Source organism: Geotrypetes seraphini, chromosome 10, assembly GCF_902459505.1.
Source record: "Geotrypetes seraphini chromosome 10, aGeoSer1.1, whole genome shotgun sequence".
Lineage (NCBI taxonomy): Eukaryota > Metazoa > Chordata > Amphibia > Gymnophiona > Dermophiidae > Geotrypetes > Geotrypetes seraphini.
Genome location: NC_047093.1, coordinates 3060191 through 3077569, shown reverse-complemented (window position 1 = coordinate 3077569; position 17379 = coordinate 3060191). Strand labels below are relative to the sequence as shown.

Below are 17379 nucleotides of genomic sequence, written 5' to 3'. Positions count from 1 at the left end.
AGCTCCTGGAATAGCTGGTGTTTCTCTGTTCTGCTGTTTCAGGGTCTCGTTCCTGCTGGTGTCCGACTGGTCCCTCATACTGTGCTGACCTTCATCTTCCTGGAACAGCTGCGCAAACATTTTGGGATCAAAGTGCTGGCCTGATACAACAGGGCTTTTCCATCCAGAGGCATCACATACTGTAGAGGCGTGTGCTTGCTGGCGAGGGCCACTCATCTTCCACACGTTCCCTCTTGAACTGGGATGCGCTGAAGCCTTTTATCTTTGCCTCAGATGGGCGGGATGGGAACGCCTAGCATTCTGTCCTTGGAGGACTTCCTGTGTCTCTCTGCCCTCCCCCCTCAGTCCAATTAGGACTTATTCCCTTGCACAGACTTTTCCCAGAATGGAAACCTTTTCTTTTTTCTTGGTGAATTATCTTTATTGCCAACCTATCAATGTTCCAATTACTGAGGTGGTGGGGTGATGGGGGGAGGGGGAGCAGTTTGTCTGACTGACCTAATCTCTTCAGAGTTATTGCTATCGTGCCCCTTGGCTGAGGTGGGCCACCTGAATGTCATGGGAATGGCACTGTTGGTGGTCTCTCTCTGTAGATGGGTTCACTGCATAACGGGGATCCGCTCCAGGCCCGATAGATTCTAATGTTCCTTAAAATCTGATACTAGGTCAAAACCAAGAATAGCTGGTGCTGGTGGTCTCTGCAGCTCAGACGACCCTCGCACATAGAAGACTTGTGTTTTTAAGTGGCAGAGAATTGGCAGTGACGTGCCGCTCTCCTGCATCGCTCCGTGTGGGGAGTCGAGTGGAATTTGGGACCAGGCCTCAGGAAATGCCGCTCATCCTGTCTGATTAGGAAGTTTGGTTTCTGAAACGGGTCTTTGGGGAGAACTTTTCTGTCAGATCTCTGGCAATCATGTTAAGATGTGATTAGAGGAAAGGTAATCTAGAAAGTTCTTTACCGTCCACCAGAGCTTCATTCCTTGGAGCTCCGCCATTCTGAGAAATGGGAGTTGCTTTGCTGATCTCTCTTTCCGAGTACACGGCTGCTAATTGTGTAATTATGATCATGTCACATGATGTTGCAGGACTTAATTCAAGCCACTTCTTGGCTAAGCGGATCTGTTAAGTTGGAACCATTACTTGTGGCTGCTTGCAGTGGTCTCTCATTGCATCAGCTCGTGCCGGCTCGACCTGACACAGGCCCTACACCAGGATCTCCTCCTTGATATATGGACCATGGACGAACCAGACCTCTATTCCTTGGGGGCTTGTTTATGATTTGGGAGTCCCTTGGAAACAGCTTTAAAAACTTGTGACAATTATGGTGGTGTGGTTTTGTTTTTGGGTTTTTTTTAATTTGATATGTTTTACATAAAGACAACAGAATAATAAAAGTGATAACTGGACCACTCACTTCTTGTGTTATCTTCCTTTTTAATCTGTCCAATGAAAGTTAGAAAGAAATATAGAAAAAGGGTCTAGGATGAAACTTGGCATGTGGGAAAAAGGAGAAAACAAATTCATTAAGTTCAAAAATGGGTCAAATGGGACCGCAGATTCCATAAGAAATGAGCCTTCCCCCCCCCCCCCAGTGTATTTCTGTGGGAGAAGGAGTTCCAGGTTCTGTAGCCTTGAAACTTGTAACAAGTAAAGGAATTTCTCCTTTTTACAATGCCCCCCCCCCCCCCCCGCTCTCAAGAACTACCCCCTAGGCCGCTTCTACTCCCAGAAACCACCACAGACACAAGACATACACACGCACATGGAGACATATAGCTTGCAAATAATTCTCTGGCTGGGATGCATTGCGGTTTCAGTTTTTCCGAGGGAGTTTCTTTTCTTTGTTCTTATTTCTGCTATGCAAGTTGGACTGAATTTTACTGCCAACTAATATTTGTTGCTTTGGGCAGGACTAAGAACAAATTGGGAGCATCTCGAGGGGAGACCTGTCAGATGTGCTCTGGAGGTTAGGAATGGCCACCTTCTGCCTTTTCAGGATTCCTCTGATCTACATTCGTGGCTGGAAGTTAGAAGGATGGCATTGGTCAGAGTTTAAAGACTGCTCTGCAGGTCTCCAGTCCTCCCTCCTGTATGAGTGTGCCTTGTCTGCTGAGATGCAGATGGGATGCTGTAGTCTAGGGAGGGTCAGTTACTTTGGAGTTTCACCTCTAAAGACCTTGCAAGGGTGATCAGCAGCCACTTTACGCTGACTCCCTCCAGATCCACCTGAAATCCAGGCCCAAGTCTCAGCCTGCTTGTCTGACTGTCTGTTGCCCCAGTTGAAACTGAACTTAGCCAATAGAGAATGAGATGAGGTTGGATACTAGTGTTGCCCGATTCACTTTGGTGAGTTGATTCGAATTGATTCGTTTCCCCCCAAATCAGACTTGCTCATTCAGTTAACAACTCCACCCCCCCCCCCCAATATGAGGCCTAATACTTGCAGGGCCTCCTAAAGCAAAAGTGGTGGTGGTAGAAGGCTAGCAGACGTAGGATCAGAGCAGGCTTGTTCGCAGCCTTCCCCTCTAGGGCTTCCCTCTACTGTGTAATCGGTTATCTGCCATCATGTTTCTGCATCTGCAAGCCATCCACTGCTGCTGCTTTTGGAGGCCCTTGGGGGGGGGGGGGATGGAAAGCTGCCGCACAGGGGGATAGGAGGGAGAATCGATTCAATAAGCTGAATCAAATCGAAATGTTTTTCCCTGAATCAGGCTCCTCTATTGGATCCCTGCGGGACAGGGAGAAACTGTGTCCTCGGGCCATTCTCTGAAAGCTTGAGACCAGCCTTAAACATTGGCTGCTCCAACTAGATGGAACGACATCTACAAAATGCTACGATCAATATGTTAAAACTTAATACATCTTAGACAGTTGGCAGCTGCGGTTGGATTTAAATGAACTCAAGTTAAATGGCATGATTTGTGTCTTGGCACTGAGGAGTGGCCAAGTGGGAAGGTTGTACCAAAAGCAGATCAAAATGGAAGGCTTTATTTTGTGATTTACAAACATTAGTTGTACAAAATATTGACCCTTTTTCTACTTTAATGAAAAGGTTTAAGGCTTGTGCAAATGAGGCTAGAGTCCAAGTTTTGTCCCCGTCTCATCCTTCCCACTAAACCACCCTCTCCCTTTCTGTGGTTAACATTCTCATCCTCCACCTCGCCAGTTCGTGACCTTGGGGTCATCTTTGACTCCTGGCTTATTCTCTACACATGACCTTTATTAGCATTTGATATAATGCCTGGTGGCTTAAAAGGCATCATAAGAACTGCCGCTGCTAGGTCAGACCAGTGGTCCATCGTGCCCAGCAGTCCGCTCCCGCGGTGGCCTCCAGGTCAAAGACCAGCGCCCTAACTGAGACTAGCCCTACCTGCGTACGTTCTAGTTCCACAGGAACTTGTCTAACTTTGTCTTGAATCCCTGGAGGGTGTTTTCCCCTATAACAGCCTCCGGAAGAGCGTTCCAGTTTTCCACCACTCTCTGGGTGAAGAAGAACTTCCTTACGTTTGTACGGAATCTGTCCCCTTTTAACTTTAGAGAGTGCCCTCTCGTTCTCTCTACCTTGGAGAGGGTGAACAATCTGTCTTTATCTACTAAATCTATTGCCTTCAGTATCTTGAATGTTTTGATCATGTCCCCTCTCAGTCTCCTCTTTTCAAGGGAGAAGAGGCCCAGTTTCTCCAATCTCTCACTGTACGACAACTCCTCCAGCCCCTTAACCATTTTAGTCGCTCTTCTCTGTTTACATAGAAATAACAAACCTAAAATACATCGTGTACATAAAATGTTAATATATAGCGTCCTCCTAAATCAAATAGCATAATTTGTCCCTTCCTTTCTGAACAGAGGACCAAAATTCTCCTCATGTCACATTTAGATTACTGCAACTTGGTTTTCAAACCATCTCTTCTCTTTCCAGCTTCTCATTCTGTAGCACCTGTTTCTCATCTCCCCCTCCCCCCTCCCTCTAATGTTCCACTGATGCATTCTTCGGGTTTTCCATCTGCTCGTGTACTCGGTGAGCTCTGGTTGCTACACACTTCTTGTAATTCCTAGGCTGTACTGCTCTCTTCAGTTTTTGTAAACCGTGTTGAATTAAGTTATTGGGTAACCGCAGTACATAAGATTCATATATTATGGGGCTGGGGTTGATTTGGCAAAAATGAAAGGGGCTCCATCCTCAGGGCCCTAAAAGTGGCTAAAGAAGTGCCCTGGCCTTTTCGAGCTTCTCTGTGAAGGACGTTTTTGGCTTCCCAGGCGTTGGGCTCTGGTTTCCATTTTCATGGTTTCTAGTGTGGTCACTAATTCCTCTAGCACTACGAGATACAGAGCACTGTACAGAAACACATAAGATATGGTTCCTGCTTCAGAGAGCATACAGTATAAAGTAGGATTGGGGTTTTAGATCGATTACATTTCCAAACCCATGCTCAAGGTCAGGTCCATGAAGGGTTTGTATTTTTAGCTTGAAATGCCCTGGCCGGGGTCAATGGGACTTAAACCCTGGTTCTCATTCCACTACTCTACTTGTCCACGAGTGACCTAGATTTTAAAAATTCCTCTGTAACGGGGGGCTGTAATCCCTGCCTGTATGAAGCCAACTTTGACGACTGCTTATGAATAGTGAAACTGATGCAGAAAACTACCGCAGTCAGGTATCAAAAACTCTTGTATCAGGCATCCCAAGTCCTCTAAATATTCTTCACTCTTCCTCTAACCCTCTGTTGTAGTTCCTTCCTATTTCATCTACTGTAAACCGCGCCGAGCTCTACGAACGTGGAGATGATGCGATATACAAACCTAAGGATTAGATTAGATTAGATTAACAAGCGTTACTAACCATGTGATAGGGAAAGGGGATTTGATATACCTCCTTTCTGTGGTTGCAATCAAAGCGGTTTACATATTAAATGCAGGGACCTTATTTTATACCTGGGACAATGGAGGGTGTAGCAGTTAATTTGCGCAATACCTAACGAAGCACACTCTTATCAGAACCAATGCTAATGAGGCTATTATGCACAGAAATAAACGGGTTTGTACCATTTAGCATGAGAAGTTTTGCCAGGTGTGGGCAGCATAGAAGGGTGGTTGAGAGGATTTAATGAAGGAAAACCAGGAAGAGATATGCTGAGAAAGAGGATAATCGAGAGATATAGCTTTATTGAAAAGCTGGCCCCATATGACTGGATTTGGGCTAGGACGCTGACAGCGGGAATCACGCAGTCGTCAAAAAGAGCGTAAAATACACAACACTGTGGTTGCTATTCACTCCACAGCCGCACCTAAGCAAGAAAAAAATGCTTTGAAATATTGTTCTTATATGAGAGCACCTAAGTATCCTTGTGCCAACATAAGACTAGCTAGCGCTTCCTTGCTCTAGAACAGGGGTGGGCAACTCCGATCCTCTAGGGCCAGAATCCAGTTGGGTTTTCAGGATTTCCCCAATGAATATGCATGAGATTATTTGCATGCATTGCTTTCAATGCATATTCATTGGGGAAATCCTGAAAACGGACTAGATTCCGGCCCTCGGGGACCGGAGTTGCCCACCCCTGCTCTAAAACCATTTTCCAGAACTCATATTTCCAAATAGAAACAGAGAAAAGTGAAGGCAGATAAAAGACTGTATGGCCAATCGGGTCCACCCACCAAAGCTAAGCCATCTTTAGTAACTGATGCATTCACTGTTTGCAGAGTTGACATCTGAGTTTCAATGTTATCCTCATGTTCCAGTTTTATATGAGGTAAGTCACTTTCATTTGAAAGGAAGCGTAGGATGAAGTTAAGAAGTGATGGGCTCTGGAGTAATGTGAGGAAGTACTTTTTTAAGAAAGGGTGGTAGATGCTTGGAACAGTCTCCCAGAAGAGGTGGTGGAGACAGAGACTGTCTGAATTCAAGAGGGCCTGGGATAGGCACATGGGATCTCTCGGAGAGAGAAAGAGATAATGGTTACTGCGGATGGGCAGACTGGATGGGCCATTTGGTCTTTATCTGCCATCATGTTTCTATAAGCATAAAGTTCTATGACCTCACAATGCAGGTGTAAAGAGCCTTAGCCTATAGGAAGAGGAGATGCAAATGTTAAAGCCTTAGCCAATAGGGAGTGGAGGAGATAGTGGATGCTGCGGATGGACCATTTGGCCTTTATCTGCCATCATGTTTCTATAACCATAAAGCTCTATGACCTCACAATGCAGGTGGAAAGAGCCTTAGCCAATAGGGAGAGGAGATGCAAATGTTAAGAACTTTAGCCAATAGGGACAGGAGGAGATAGTGGATGCTGCGGATGGGCCATTTGGCCTTTATCTGCCATCATGTTGCTACTCTGGGATTCTAGAATCTTGCTGTTCTTTGACATTCTGTATGGAATGTTGCAATTGGCTATTGGTCTTGATGGACCATTGGTCTGACCCAGTAGGGCTATTCTTATGTTCTTATGATGGTCTAAGAGTCAGATCTGGGTCCTTCAACTGAGCCAGCAGGTTCTCTCAGGGAATTTGGATAGTAATATTACTGCAAAGCATTTATTTTGCGTTTGGCAATGAGTCAACATGGCTGGAATCCCTGCATTTATCTTTAGAACAAATACTCCAATTAAAATGAGTTACTTATATCATTCCACCAGTCATTTTAGATGAAGTGAGGTCTGCATTCACCCTTGAGCCTAGATCAGACATGAGCAACTCTGGTCCTCGAGGGTCGGAATCCAATCGGGTTTTCAGGATTTGCTTTGAAAGCAGTGCATGCAAATAGATCTCATGCATATTCATTGGGGAAATCTTGAAAACCCGATTGACTGGAGTTGCCCATGTCTGGTTAATTAATTCATTATAATTACAGTTTTGATCACCTCTTGATTTGGAAACTGCTTAGATAATAGTTTATTTGCAGTATATTAAATAAAATTGAGCAGCAAATGGAACCCAAGTCTGAACTTTACACCTCTGTTTCTGCAAATATCCTCTACAGCAACATTCCCTAATGACAGAGTTAGTGCCTTTCCCTTCATGCAAACCCCAAACATCTTGAGAGTTTTATTTCAACAATCTGTCCACTTTAAGGCACAGTGGAATAACAGAAAACTTAAAAAAAACCCTTCAACATCTGTAGCATCTGCCCTACCAAACCAACACTAACACCAACAGCCAGACCTCAAACATCTACATCCTGCTCTACGAAAAGCAACACTGGAAACTAGAACAAGCTGGACTGCTACAGATCACTGCATCAAAGCCACACAGCAAATACCGAAGAAGTGACTTTAGACAAAACCTGAACTGGAGCCCACACCAAGCTAAACTCTGCAAGGAGCGCAGTACTAGAGAAAGAGAAGTTTAGGTGTCATGGATGCGTGTTTGAGTCCTAGTTTTCAATGCTGGATACAGAAATAGATTGCCAGGCCTTTCTTCTGCACAGTATAAATTCAATGTCTTCACTGTTGTCGCATCAAATGTGTTCCTCTGCCTCCAACACTGCCCAGATGGGGAGGTACATCGTTGGTCTGAATCCTGTAAGCCTTGGGAGGTCCTGCTGGTAGTGAAATTACCGACGGCATATCTTTCAGCTTCACAGATGCGTGTAAGCCCCAGTGGCATGACAGGTCACAAGTAGCTGGCAGAAACCCAGATAGTAGCAACATTCCATGTCACTGGTCCGGGGTAGGTGGTGGTTCCCCCACTCTCTGTTTCAATAGCAGACTATGGACGTTTCTTCCAGGAACTTGTCCAAACCTTTCTTAAACCCAGCTATGCTAACTGCTGTTACCACATTTTGTGGCAATGAGTTCTAGAGCTCAACTGTTCTTTGTGTGAAAAAATATTTCCTCCTATTTATTTTAAAAGTATATCCAAATAACTTAATTGAGTGACTCCTAATCTTTATAATTTGTGAAAGAGTGAAAAATCGATTCACTTGTATGCATTCGACATCAATCAGGATTTTGTAGACTTCTGTCCTATTCACCCCTCCCCCAGCCATCTTTTTTCCAAGCTGAAGAGCCCTAACTTTTTTTTAGCTTTCCTCATGTGAGATTTTCAACCCTTTTATAATTTGGTTGTCCTTCTTTTGAAACCTTTCTAATTCTATTATATCATTTTTGAGATGCAGCAACCAGAATTGTGCTAAAATTCAGAGACTTTCCACAAAAGACTGATCAGGAAAATCTCTGTATAATCCTGAGGAAAAAGGAGACATGGCAATTCTAGCAGCACTTTATATATTTTTATAGAGCCTGTTAAAAATGAATTTAAAATCAATTTACACACGTCACTTTACCAAGACCGATGATGAACACATCACCCCAGTAAGGGCATGAAAAATTGATAAGTAGTGCCTTGGGGGTAATAAAATTCTCCATCACATGCTAATTAGTTTATTGAACAAATTTGAATTTTTTCCTTACTCAGTTGATTTAACCTTCCTCTGGGGCCAAAAGGCAAGTGAGACGTCCAAATTGACTAGTGGCCATTATAGGGTTGTTTTTAAGCTAAGGTCCCGACTAGGATTCCAGTTTCGGCTGTGGAAACCACCTTCCTCAGGGGACTTACAAAGAATAAACGTCAATAAGAGAAAAACCTATAAACAACGAATACATTAAAATGAATAAAATGTAGAAAACATAAAGGTATATGAACCAATATAAACAGCATGAAATGGATAACTGGCTTTATTGTTGGAGCTTTATCACATAGGAGGAGATTAAAAGCGTAACGTGTTTTAGATCAGTGCCATTGAGTAAAACTGAATGCGTGAGGTGAAAAATGAAACCCGAAATAGTGAATTCTAAGTACAGCGCAATGGAGCAACGCTGGCCAAAAAGGCAGATTGCTTAGGAAAAGCAATGAAAAACAGGGATGTTTCAAGGCAAGGTCTCGCTTTCTCTCTGTTTTGCAGATTCTGACGAGGGACAGTATGGACCAACACCAGAACCTGGAAATTGTTTGTGTCCATTTGACTTTACTGTTACGTATAATGTTGACAACACTTGCAATCGGATTTTGAAACCATGTTACAAAAAGAGAGGCAGGAAGTGTTTGCAGACTCTGCTCAGCCCTCCAGGCCTGGGTTTCCCCTGGATGTGCAGAGTTACTCCTGCCTGTGTCTGCAAACCTTAGCTTGCAACAGAACAGAACCCGAAGTAGGCTTTCAAAAAGTACGAAGAATGTATCCCCTGGTCGCTGTAAGTAAACAAAGTGTAATCCAGCTAAGCGACAGTTTGGCTTTCGTTCCGATTCCACTCTGGGAAGGGATGTTTGCTAGATTTGCACTGAAATACTTAGCTGTCATTTGGAACGTCTCTAGGGCTCTTGTTCTTTCCCCGAACACCCTCTTTAGGGCCGAGGTTCTCGGTGTCACTCAGTCCTTGGGACACACGTACAGTGGCATAAGGGGAGAGGGGCGGTCCGTCCCGGGTGCCATGCATAAGATGTCAGAGGGAGGGGTCGACGGGGTCACAAAGAGAATTATTGATCACCACGAGCAACACCTTCAACTAGAGATATGGGAGAAGGGAAGTTGTGGCAAGAGGGGGGTGCCACTCAGCCTCGCTACGCCACTGCACACGTGGCTAGTACGGTTTTCAGGATCTCCACAATGAGTTTGCATGAGAGCTTTGCCTAGCAAGGAGGTTGGACATGCAGATCTCATGCAAATTCATGGAACCTGACTGGCTAGGTATGTCCCAAGGCCTGGGTTGGGAAGCCATGCGCTTGCAGAGAAAAGGCTGAGATGGGACATGATAGAAGCTTATAAGAATAGACTGGGTTAGACTGATGGATCCTGTAAGGGGAAGGGTTAAAAAGAAACCAGCAGCAAATCCAGAAGAGAATCCATGAAACTTACAAGCCTCTGATTGGAAACAAATCCTAGAAAGTTGTTTTTTCACATATAGTTAACCTGGGCTGGGATTGAAAAGAGGTTTGGAGAAAAAGTCCATAAAAATTATTAGCTGGGGAGAGATGTTGCATTGTCTGTTTTGGAATTTGACCTGGAGTTAGGATGCTCAGATTGATGGCCCCTGATCAGATCCAGCTTGTCTTTATTTCTTTATGTCCTGATTTTCGGGGTTTGTGCGAGAGTGAGCAGTGCAAACCCACACTGCTCCTTGTGATCCTGGAAAGTCACCTAATAGATTGTGAGCCCACTGGGACAATCAGGGAAAGATGTTCGACTACCTGAATAAATTCATAGAGACCGTTCTGAGTTTCCCTGGGAGAACGGTATAGAACAAGGCAATTCCAGTCCTCGAGAGCCAGAGCCAGGTCAGGTTTTCAGGATCTGCACAATACATATGCATGAGATAGATTTGCATCTCAAGGAGGCAGTGCATGCAAATCCATCTCATACATATTCATTGTGGATATCCTGAAAACCTGACCTGGCTCCAGCTCTTGAGTAGAAAATAGAATAAATAAAATTAATTATCCCTGCTTGGGGAGGGACTTTTAATTATAACATCTGATACTGAGGGAGCAAGTTTGGATGGTGCAGGACTCCTGAGGCATGTGTGGAATTGTGGAATTGCTTAATTATTTCAAGGTGACAACATATACAGTTTCTGTTATGCTTTATTCTTCTCACTTCTAGCCTATCCTATCCTATTATTAACTGAGCAAGATTAGAATAAAAGCATATGTAAGTTAAATGGCAGTATTGCAGGTCCTTGGACCTCTGTTCGTGGTCTGGGCCTTGCAAATTCTGATATGTTTATCTCAGGCCAGAAATGCTTTCAACAGCTTCATAACCCTGGACAAATCAGGAACGACACAAGCTCTCAGGTAACTTATTCCATAGTAAATGAAAATGCTCCTTCCCTTCTGTCAGAATAATACGTCATGCTCTTTTAGCTCTCCGACCCCGAGCTGGCTGATAACCGTCCAGTGCTGGGGTCAGACGATGCACCGTTCAGTCAACCGAAGTTTGAATCTGACATGCAGACAGGCAATGTAGTTCTTTCAAGACAGGATTAATAGATTCGGAACAAGTTAAACCCCCATCTCTCAACTCATTGCTGCATTTTGTACAATTTGTAAGGCCCTAAACCTCTCCTGGGTCAAACCTTACAGAGCATTACAGTAATCTAATCTATTCTAGACAAGCTCTGTACCACTATCTGAAACTCATTAGCTGGTAGCGTTGATTTGATCTTATGTCGGACACGCAATTGATGAAGAAAGGACTGTTCACTCCTGCTTAACTCCTCATAGATACGTCTGTGGATCAAAATTACAGCTGTACCATGCTGAACTATTAGCCTCTCTGTCTTTGCTAAGCCTAATGCAAAATTTGCTCTACTCATTCATGATAAGTATCGACTGCAGCTCTTGTAATTTCTAATGGTGCTCCTTCAGCTCAGTACAACTCACAGGCCCTGCTGAGGATTTAAAAGCCAGCCCTTCCTTAGGCCTGTTGGCTATCGGCCTCACTATGTGCTCCAGTGTGAGTGAATTTCTCTGTTTGTAATCCAGAAATGAATGCCAAACCCCAGAATAAACACTCATTCATCTCCCAAGAAATATTTATCTGAGCATCAGAAGGGTAAAGTGGAGAGTTTGGGAAAGCTGCCAGCAGCTCGTGACAGTTTCCCATTTCCATAAAGTTGTTATCAGAGTTTGCAGGTGGCAGGAAGCATAAAGTCTTTGTCGGTAATTAATGTCCTGACACACACTTGAGAATAATCCTAGCCTGCTCTGTATCTAGTCCATTTTGTAATCCTGGGTTCTACTATCTAACGTCAGTCAGTGAAACGGTATTTGCAGAGCAATAGGAATGGCTGTGCTGGGGAGTCTCCTCCCGACAGTGCCATGAACTGGAATTGTGAGTGTCTGCAGTACCAACCTCTCTCAGTAGGAGGTGCTGCAGGAAATAATGCAGGGCACCACCTGTGGGGGGAGCTCAGGTCTCCTGTAGTCCCTCCTAGCCTCTCTCAATTGTTAAACTTAGTTATTTACTCACTATTTTTGGTTACCTGTGTAGTCTGAAAATAATATAAACCCTTCTCTGGTGCCAGAATATCAGTAAACCTGGAGGTTTAGTTCTAGCACAGTGACATGGCAGGCTCAAGGTACTTAGCCAGCTGAAATCCCTGAATATATTACTTCTCAATTGTCTGGTGGAAAGAAATCTGCTGCAGTCCTGACTTGTTCACTCATCAGACCCAGCTGATGTGCCGGGAAGACAAAAGCAAATAGGGCTGGAGATGGGGTAGACCCTGATTGATTTCCAGAGGGTTGTGTTCATGAGGAGCTAGCTAAGCAAAAGGTACATCCCAGGTTACTGAAGGAACTTAGGGAAGTTCTGGCGGCTCCATTGACTGACCTTTTCGATGAGTCTCTAGAGTTGGGAGGACTGGAGAAGGGCGGATGTGGTCCCTCTCCACAAAAGTGGACGTACAAGGAAGAAGTAGGAAATCACAGGCCAGTAAATCTGACTTCTGTGGTGAGCAAATTAATGGAAACGCTTTTAAAACAGAGAATAGTGACATGTCTGGAATCCTGTAGCTTACAGGACCCGAGGGAACATGGATTCACTAGAGAGCTCTTGGCAGACAAATCTGATTAATTTCTTTGACTGAGTGACCAGAGAATTGGATAGAGGATGTGCGCTAGATGTAGTGTATTTAGATTTTAGCAAAGCCTTTGACAGTGTCCCACACAGATGTCTAATAAATAAACTGAGTGCCCTTGGGATGGGTCCCAAAGTGACAGGCTAGGTCAAAAACTGGTTGAGTGGAAGGCGAAAGAGGATAGTGATCAATGGAGATCACTCTGATGAAAGGGATGTTACCAGTGGTGTGCCTCAAGGTTCTGTTCTTGGGCCTGTTCTTTTTAACATTTTTATGAGCGATATTGCAGAAGGGTTTTCAGGTATGATTTGCCTCTTTACGGATGATACAAAAATCTGCAATAGAGTACACACACAAGATGGTATGAATAACATGAAGAAAGACCTGGCGAAGCTTGAAGAATGGTCTGAAATTTGGCAGCTAAGATTTAATACTAAGAAATACAAGCTCATGCATTTAGACTGCAGGACCCAAGGGAATGGTAAATTTTAGGGGGTGAAAAATTTTATGCACGAAAGAGGAGTGAGACTTGGGAGTGATAGTAGATCTTAAGGTGGCCAAACAGATTGAAAAGGTGATGGTGAAAGCTGGAAGGATGCTAGTTGGACAAAGGGGAACCTGTAGACATCATTTACCTCGACTTCCAAAAGGCCTTTGACAAGGTACCCCATGAGCAGCTACTTAGGAAGCTGTGGAACCACGGGGTGGAAGGGGACGTACACAGATGGGTCAAACACTGGTTGGCAGGCAGAAGGCAGAGGGTTGGAGTGAAGGGTCACTACTCGGGCTGGAGGAGGGTCACGAGCGGAGTTCCGCAGGGGTCGGTACTCGGACCGCTGCTGTTCAATGTATTTATTAATGACCTGGAAATGGGGACGAAGTGTGAAGTTATAAAATTTGCAGATGACACTAAACTCTGTAGCAGGGTTAGAACTGCGGAAGAGTGTGAGGACCTACAAAGGGACCTAAACAAACTGGAGGAGTGGGCGAATAAATGGCAGATGAACTTCAATGTAGGGAAATGCAAGGTCATGCATATAGGGAAAAAGAACCCTGATGTTCAGCTACCAAATGGGGGGATTAGTATTAGAGGGAAGTAACCTTGAAAGAGACTTGGGTGTACTGGTGGACACAACAATGAAGTCAACGGCACAATGCGTAGCAGCCTTGAAGAAGGCAAACAGAATATTAGGTATTATTAAGAAGGGTATTACGACCAGAACAAAAGAAGTCATCATGCCACTGTACCGCACGATGGTACGACCACAACTGGAGTACTGTATCCAATATTGGTCGTCGTACCTAAAGAAGGATATGGAGATACTTGAGAGGGTTCGGAGAAGAGCGACAAAAATGATAAAAGGTATGGAAAACCTTTCATACACAGAGAGGCTAGAAAGGCTGGAGCTCTTCACCCTAGAAAAGCAAAGACGCAGAGGAGACATGATAGAGACTTACAAGATCATGAAATGCATAGAGAAGGTGGAAAGGGACAGATTCTTCATCCTATTGGGAACTAAAAGAACGAGGGGGCACTCAGAGAAACTGAAAGGGGACAGGTTTAGAACCAATACTAGGAAATTTTTCTTCACTCAGAGGGTGGTGGACACCTGGAATGCGCTTCCGGAGGATGTGATAGGACAGAGTACATTAAGGGGATTCAAAGAGGGATCGGACAAGTTCCTGAGGGATACGGGGATTGAGGGATAGAGATAGAGATAGGATCATGAAGGGTATAGACAGAAGAAACATGGGGATTAAAGGATCTTAGACAAAGGATCACTTACAGGTCAAGAACCTGATGGGCCGCCGCAGGAGCAGACTGCTGGGCGCGATGGACCCTTGGTCTGACCCAGCGGAGGCAACTTCTTATGTTCTTATGATGCTAGGGTACACAGGGAGAGGTATGGCTAGTAGGAAAAAGGAGGTATTGATGCCCCTATATAAGACCTCATTTAGAATATTGTGTTCAATTCTGGAGGCTGCACCTTCAAAAAGATATAAAAAGGATGGAGTCGGTCCAGAGGAAGGCTACTAAAATGGTCGGTGGGTCTCCATTAAAAGGCATATGAGGACTGACTTAAAGATCAAAACCGCCCTATTCGCAAAATTCATTGACTATAACTGTCCCCTCCCTCACTAGGACTCCCCTCCCTGTAAACGCCTTCTCTTTCTCTCAAGAAGCTCCTCATATATTCAAGTATTCTCTACCCATAAAACTCCAATTCATATGTAAGTTCTAAAGCATTCAAGTATTCATTACCCATAGAACTCCAATTAGTACGTAAGTTTCCCATTTTGACTATTGTATTGTATTTAGACTCATTGTATGGTATTGTATTTAGACTTATTGTATTGTATTGTATTTAGACTCATTGTATTGTATTGCACTGTATTGTACTTAGACTCATTGCATTGTATTGTATGTAGACTTATTGTATTGTATTAAGACCTTTTGTTATTCGCTGAATGTCCAGCCTTCTTACAATGTAAACCGCCTAGAAGTCGCCTGACTGTGGTGGTATAGAAAAATAAAGTTATTATTATTATTAAGTATGCTTTGGAGAAAGGTGGGAGAGGGGAGATATGATAGAGTTGTTTATATACATGTAGAGGTGCCTAATCAAAAGAAACGTTTAAGTCCTTTTTTGGCCTAAGTCGCTAGTCGCCCAAAGTCAGCTAAGGAAAATGTCCATTCCTGAAAAATACATTCAAAAATTCCCCCCCCCCCTGAAAATCGTCTAGTTGGATGACCAGCTGTTTGATTGTCCAGACCACTAAGTCTTCTATCGTTATACCCCATTCTCATCCAAAAATTCATCCGTCAAAAACGCCCAGAACAAGACGTTTTGGATGTGGGTGGGATCAGCAAAGTGATGGACTGGACACCCAGACATGGCAACAGAGTAGTGGGGCACCTTACAGGGCACCTTACATCTCACCACAACTCCCTTATAGGTCATAGTGAGCCCCCAAACACCCTCCAGAACCGACTAGACCCACCTGTCTACCACCCCAATAGCCCTTATGGCTGCAGGTGCCACTTATGTGGCGGTAGAAGAGGGCTTTGGGGGGTGCACGTTTCACCATGAATGCAATGATTAGAGTGGCTTATGGGCCTGGGTCCTCTTCTCCATGGTTCACTAACCCACACCCAAGACCACTTAAGCCACCTCTGTGCAGCTCTACTAGGCTTTCCTATGCCAGGCTGCCAGGTGCTGATGTTCTGGAGGCAGATGTGTATGTATTTATTACAATTTTTATGGGGGGGGGGGTCAGTGATCACTGGGGCAGTGTGTGGGGGTCTGTATTTTGTGTCTGCAGTGCTTATCTGGTCACTTTGGAGACCTTTTTGCCACTTAGACCTGTTTTTACATGGCCTAAGCCACAATGTACAACTTCCATCCAAGGAGCCTCATTAAAGTTTTGGTTATATTTGCAGTACGACTAATTTTAGATCATCCCAAATCCCGCCCTCACCACTCCTCCTAAAATGTCCCTTTTAGCTCTGGTCGTACAGCAGCACTGACAACACCTAAGTCGTTTTTAGGTACTTCTAAAACTCGTTTCGATTATCGGCACTTAGACGACTTGTCTTTTAGATCGTCCAAGTACCGATTTAGGCGAGTTTTTAGACATATTTATTTTTTTTATTATAAGCCCCGTATGGTATAAATGCGCACAAGGTGAGTCTTTCAGTTGAAAGGAAACTATGGGTGGGCATAAGATAAAGGTGAAACGGGATAGATTCAGAAGTAACCTCAAAAAATGCTTTTTCTCAGAAAGAGTAATGAATGCTTGGAATGGCCGCCTAGTGGAGACGGAGTGTATCTGAATTCAAGATTCCATGTAGAATCCCAAAAAGTAGCAACGTTCCATGCTACCGATCCCAGATTAAGCAGGGGCTTCTTGCATTTCTATCCCAAGGCAAGATGCTGTGGTGAATATTTTGTACTTCACATTAAAGTGAATAAATAGAAATAAATTCCTGACAGGAAGAAGAAGAAGGTTTGTCTTCAACAGCCTTATTTTCCTTTCTATAGTGAACCCTTAACTGTTACATTGAAATTTAAAAAATATGTCATATGTCGCCTATTAACAATTGTCAGTGGTTTACAATTAATAATTACATAAAACAATTCACAGTAAAGCAACAAATTAACAACAAAATGCATCGGCCAGACTGATCCAAGATGGCGGAAAGGACAGCCAGCTGAGCATCCTGGCTCACATCCTCGATCGAGTGTTTGGCTCCCTTTTATTTTCCTAAGAGGAACTTTATCCGGTTATAATGCTGAAAAGAAGGGGCCGAAGTGCCGCTGCAGCCTCGCGGCGCCCTGACCCAGTAAGATTCGGCACCATCGATGATCTGCTTCGCCGGATGCAGGAAGTGTCGGCATCGGTATCCCCGCTGGAGGCTCTCGCTGGCGAGCAGGAGATGGTTTCCTCAGGGTTGGAGATCTCACTGAGCCCCGACGCCAGAGCACCTCCCCCTCTTCCTCAGACCGCCAGCTCCCCTCGGGTGGAGGAGCCATCGGAGGGCAGTGAGCTATCCCGCGAGGCTTTGGTCACCAGAGAGGGGAGTTTGGAATTGGATTCCTGTTTGAAGAGTCCTGTGGTGTCTGAGGCTTCCAACAGCAAGAGGGAGCATAGCCTTCAGGAGAGAAGCCCACAGGAGGAGAGGTCAGTTGAATTAAATTTACAAATTCAGCTTGAAAAATCTATCTTAATAGAGAAGCCCCGAGAAATAACTCTAGAAGCCATATGGGATCTAGTGGCGGATCTGGCAAAATCCATTAAACCTCAATTATCC

General features: G+C 44.3%; 1 protein-coding gene across 2 annotated transcripts in view; it reads left to right on the top strand.

The window, feature by feature from the left end:
• Window positions 1-1413, top strand: part of SLC25A10 (solute carrier family 25 member 10) — a 28525-nt gene extending 27112 nt beyond the window's left edge. For both annotated transcript variants that reach the window (XM_033961335.1, XM_033961336.1), the window contains exon 11: window positions 43-1413. In XM_033961335.1, coding sequence (XP_033817226.1) covers window positions 43-144 — 102 coding nt within the window. In that variant the 3' untranslated portion in view covers window positions 145-1413. The remainder of the gene's footprint in view (window positions 1-42) is intronic.
• Window positions 1414-17379: the final 15966 nt, after the last annotated feature.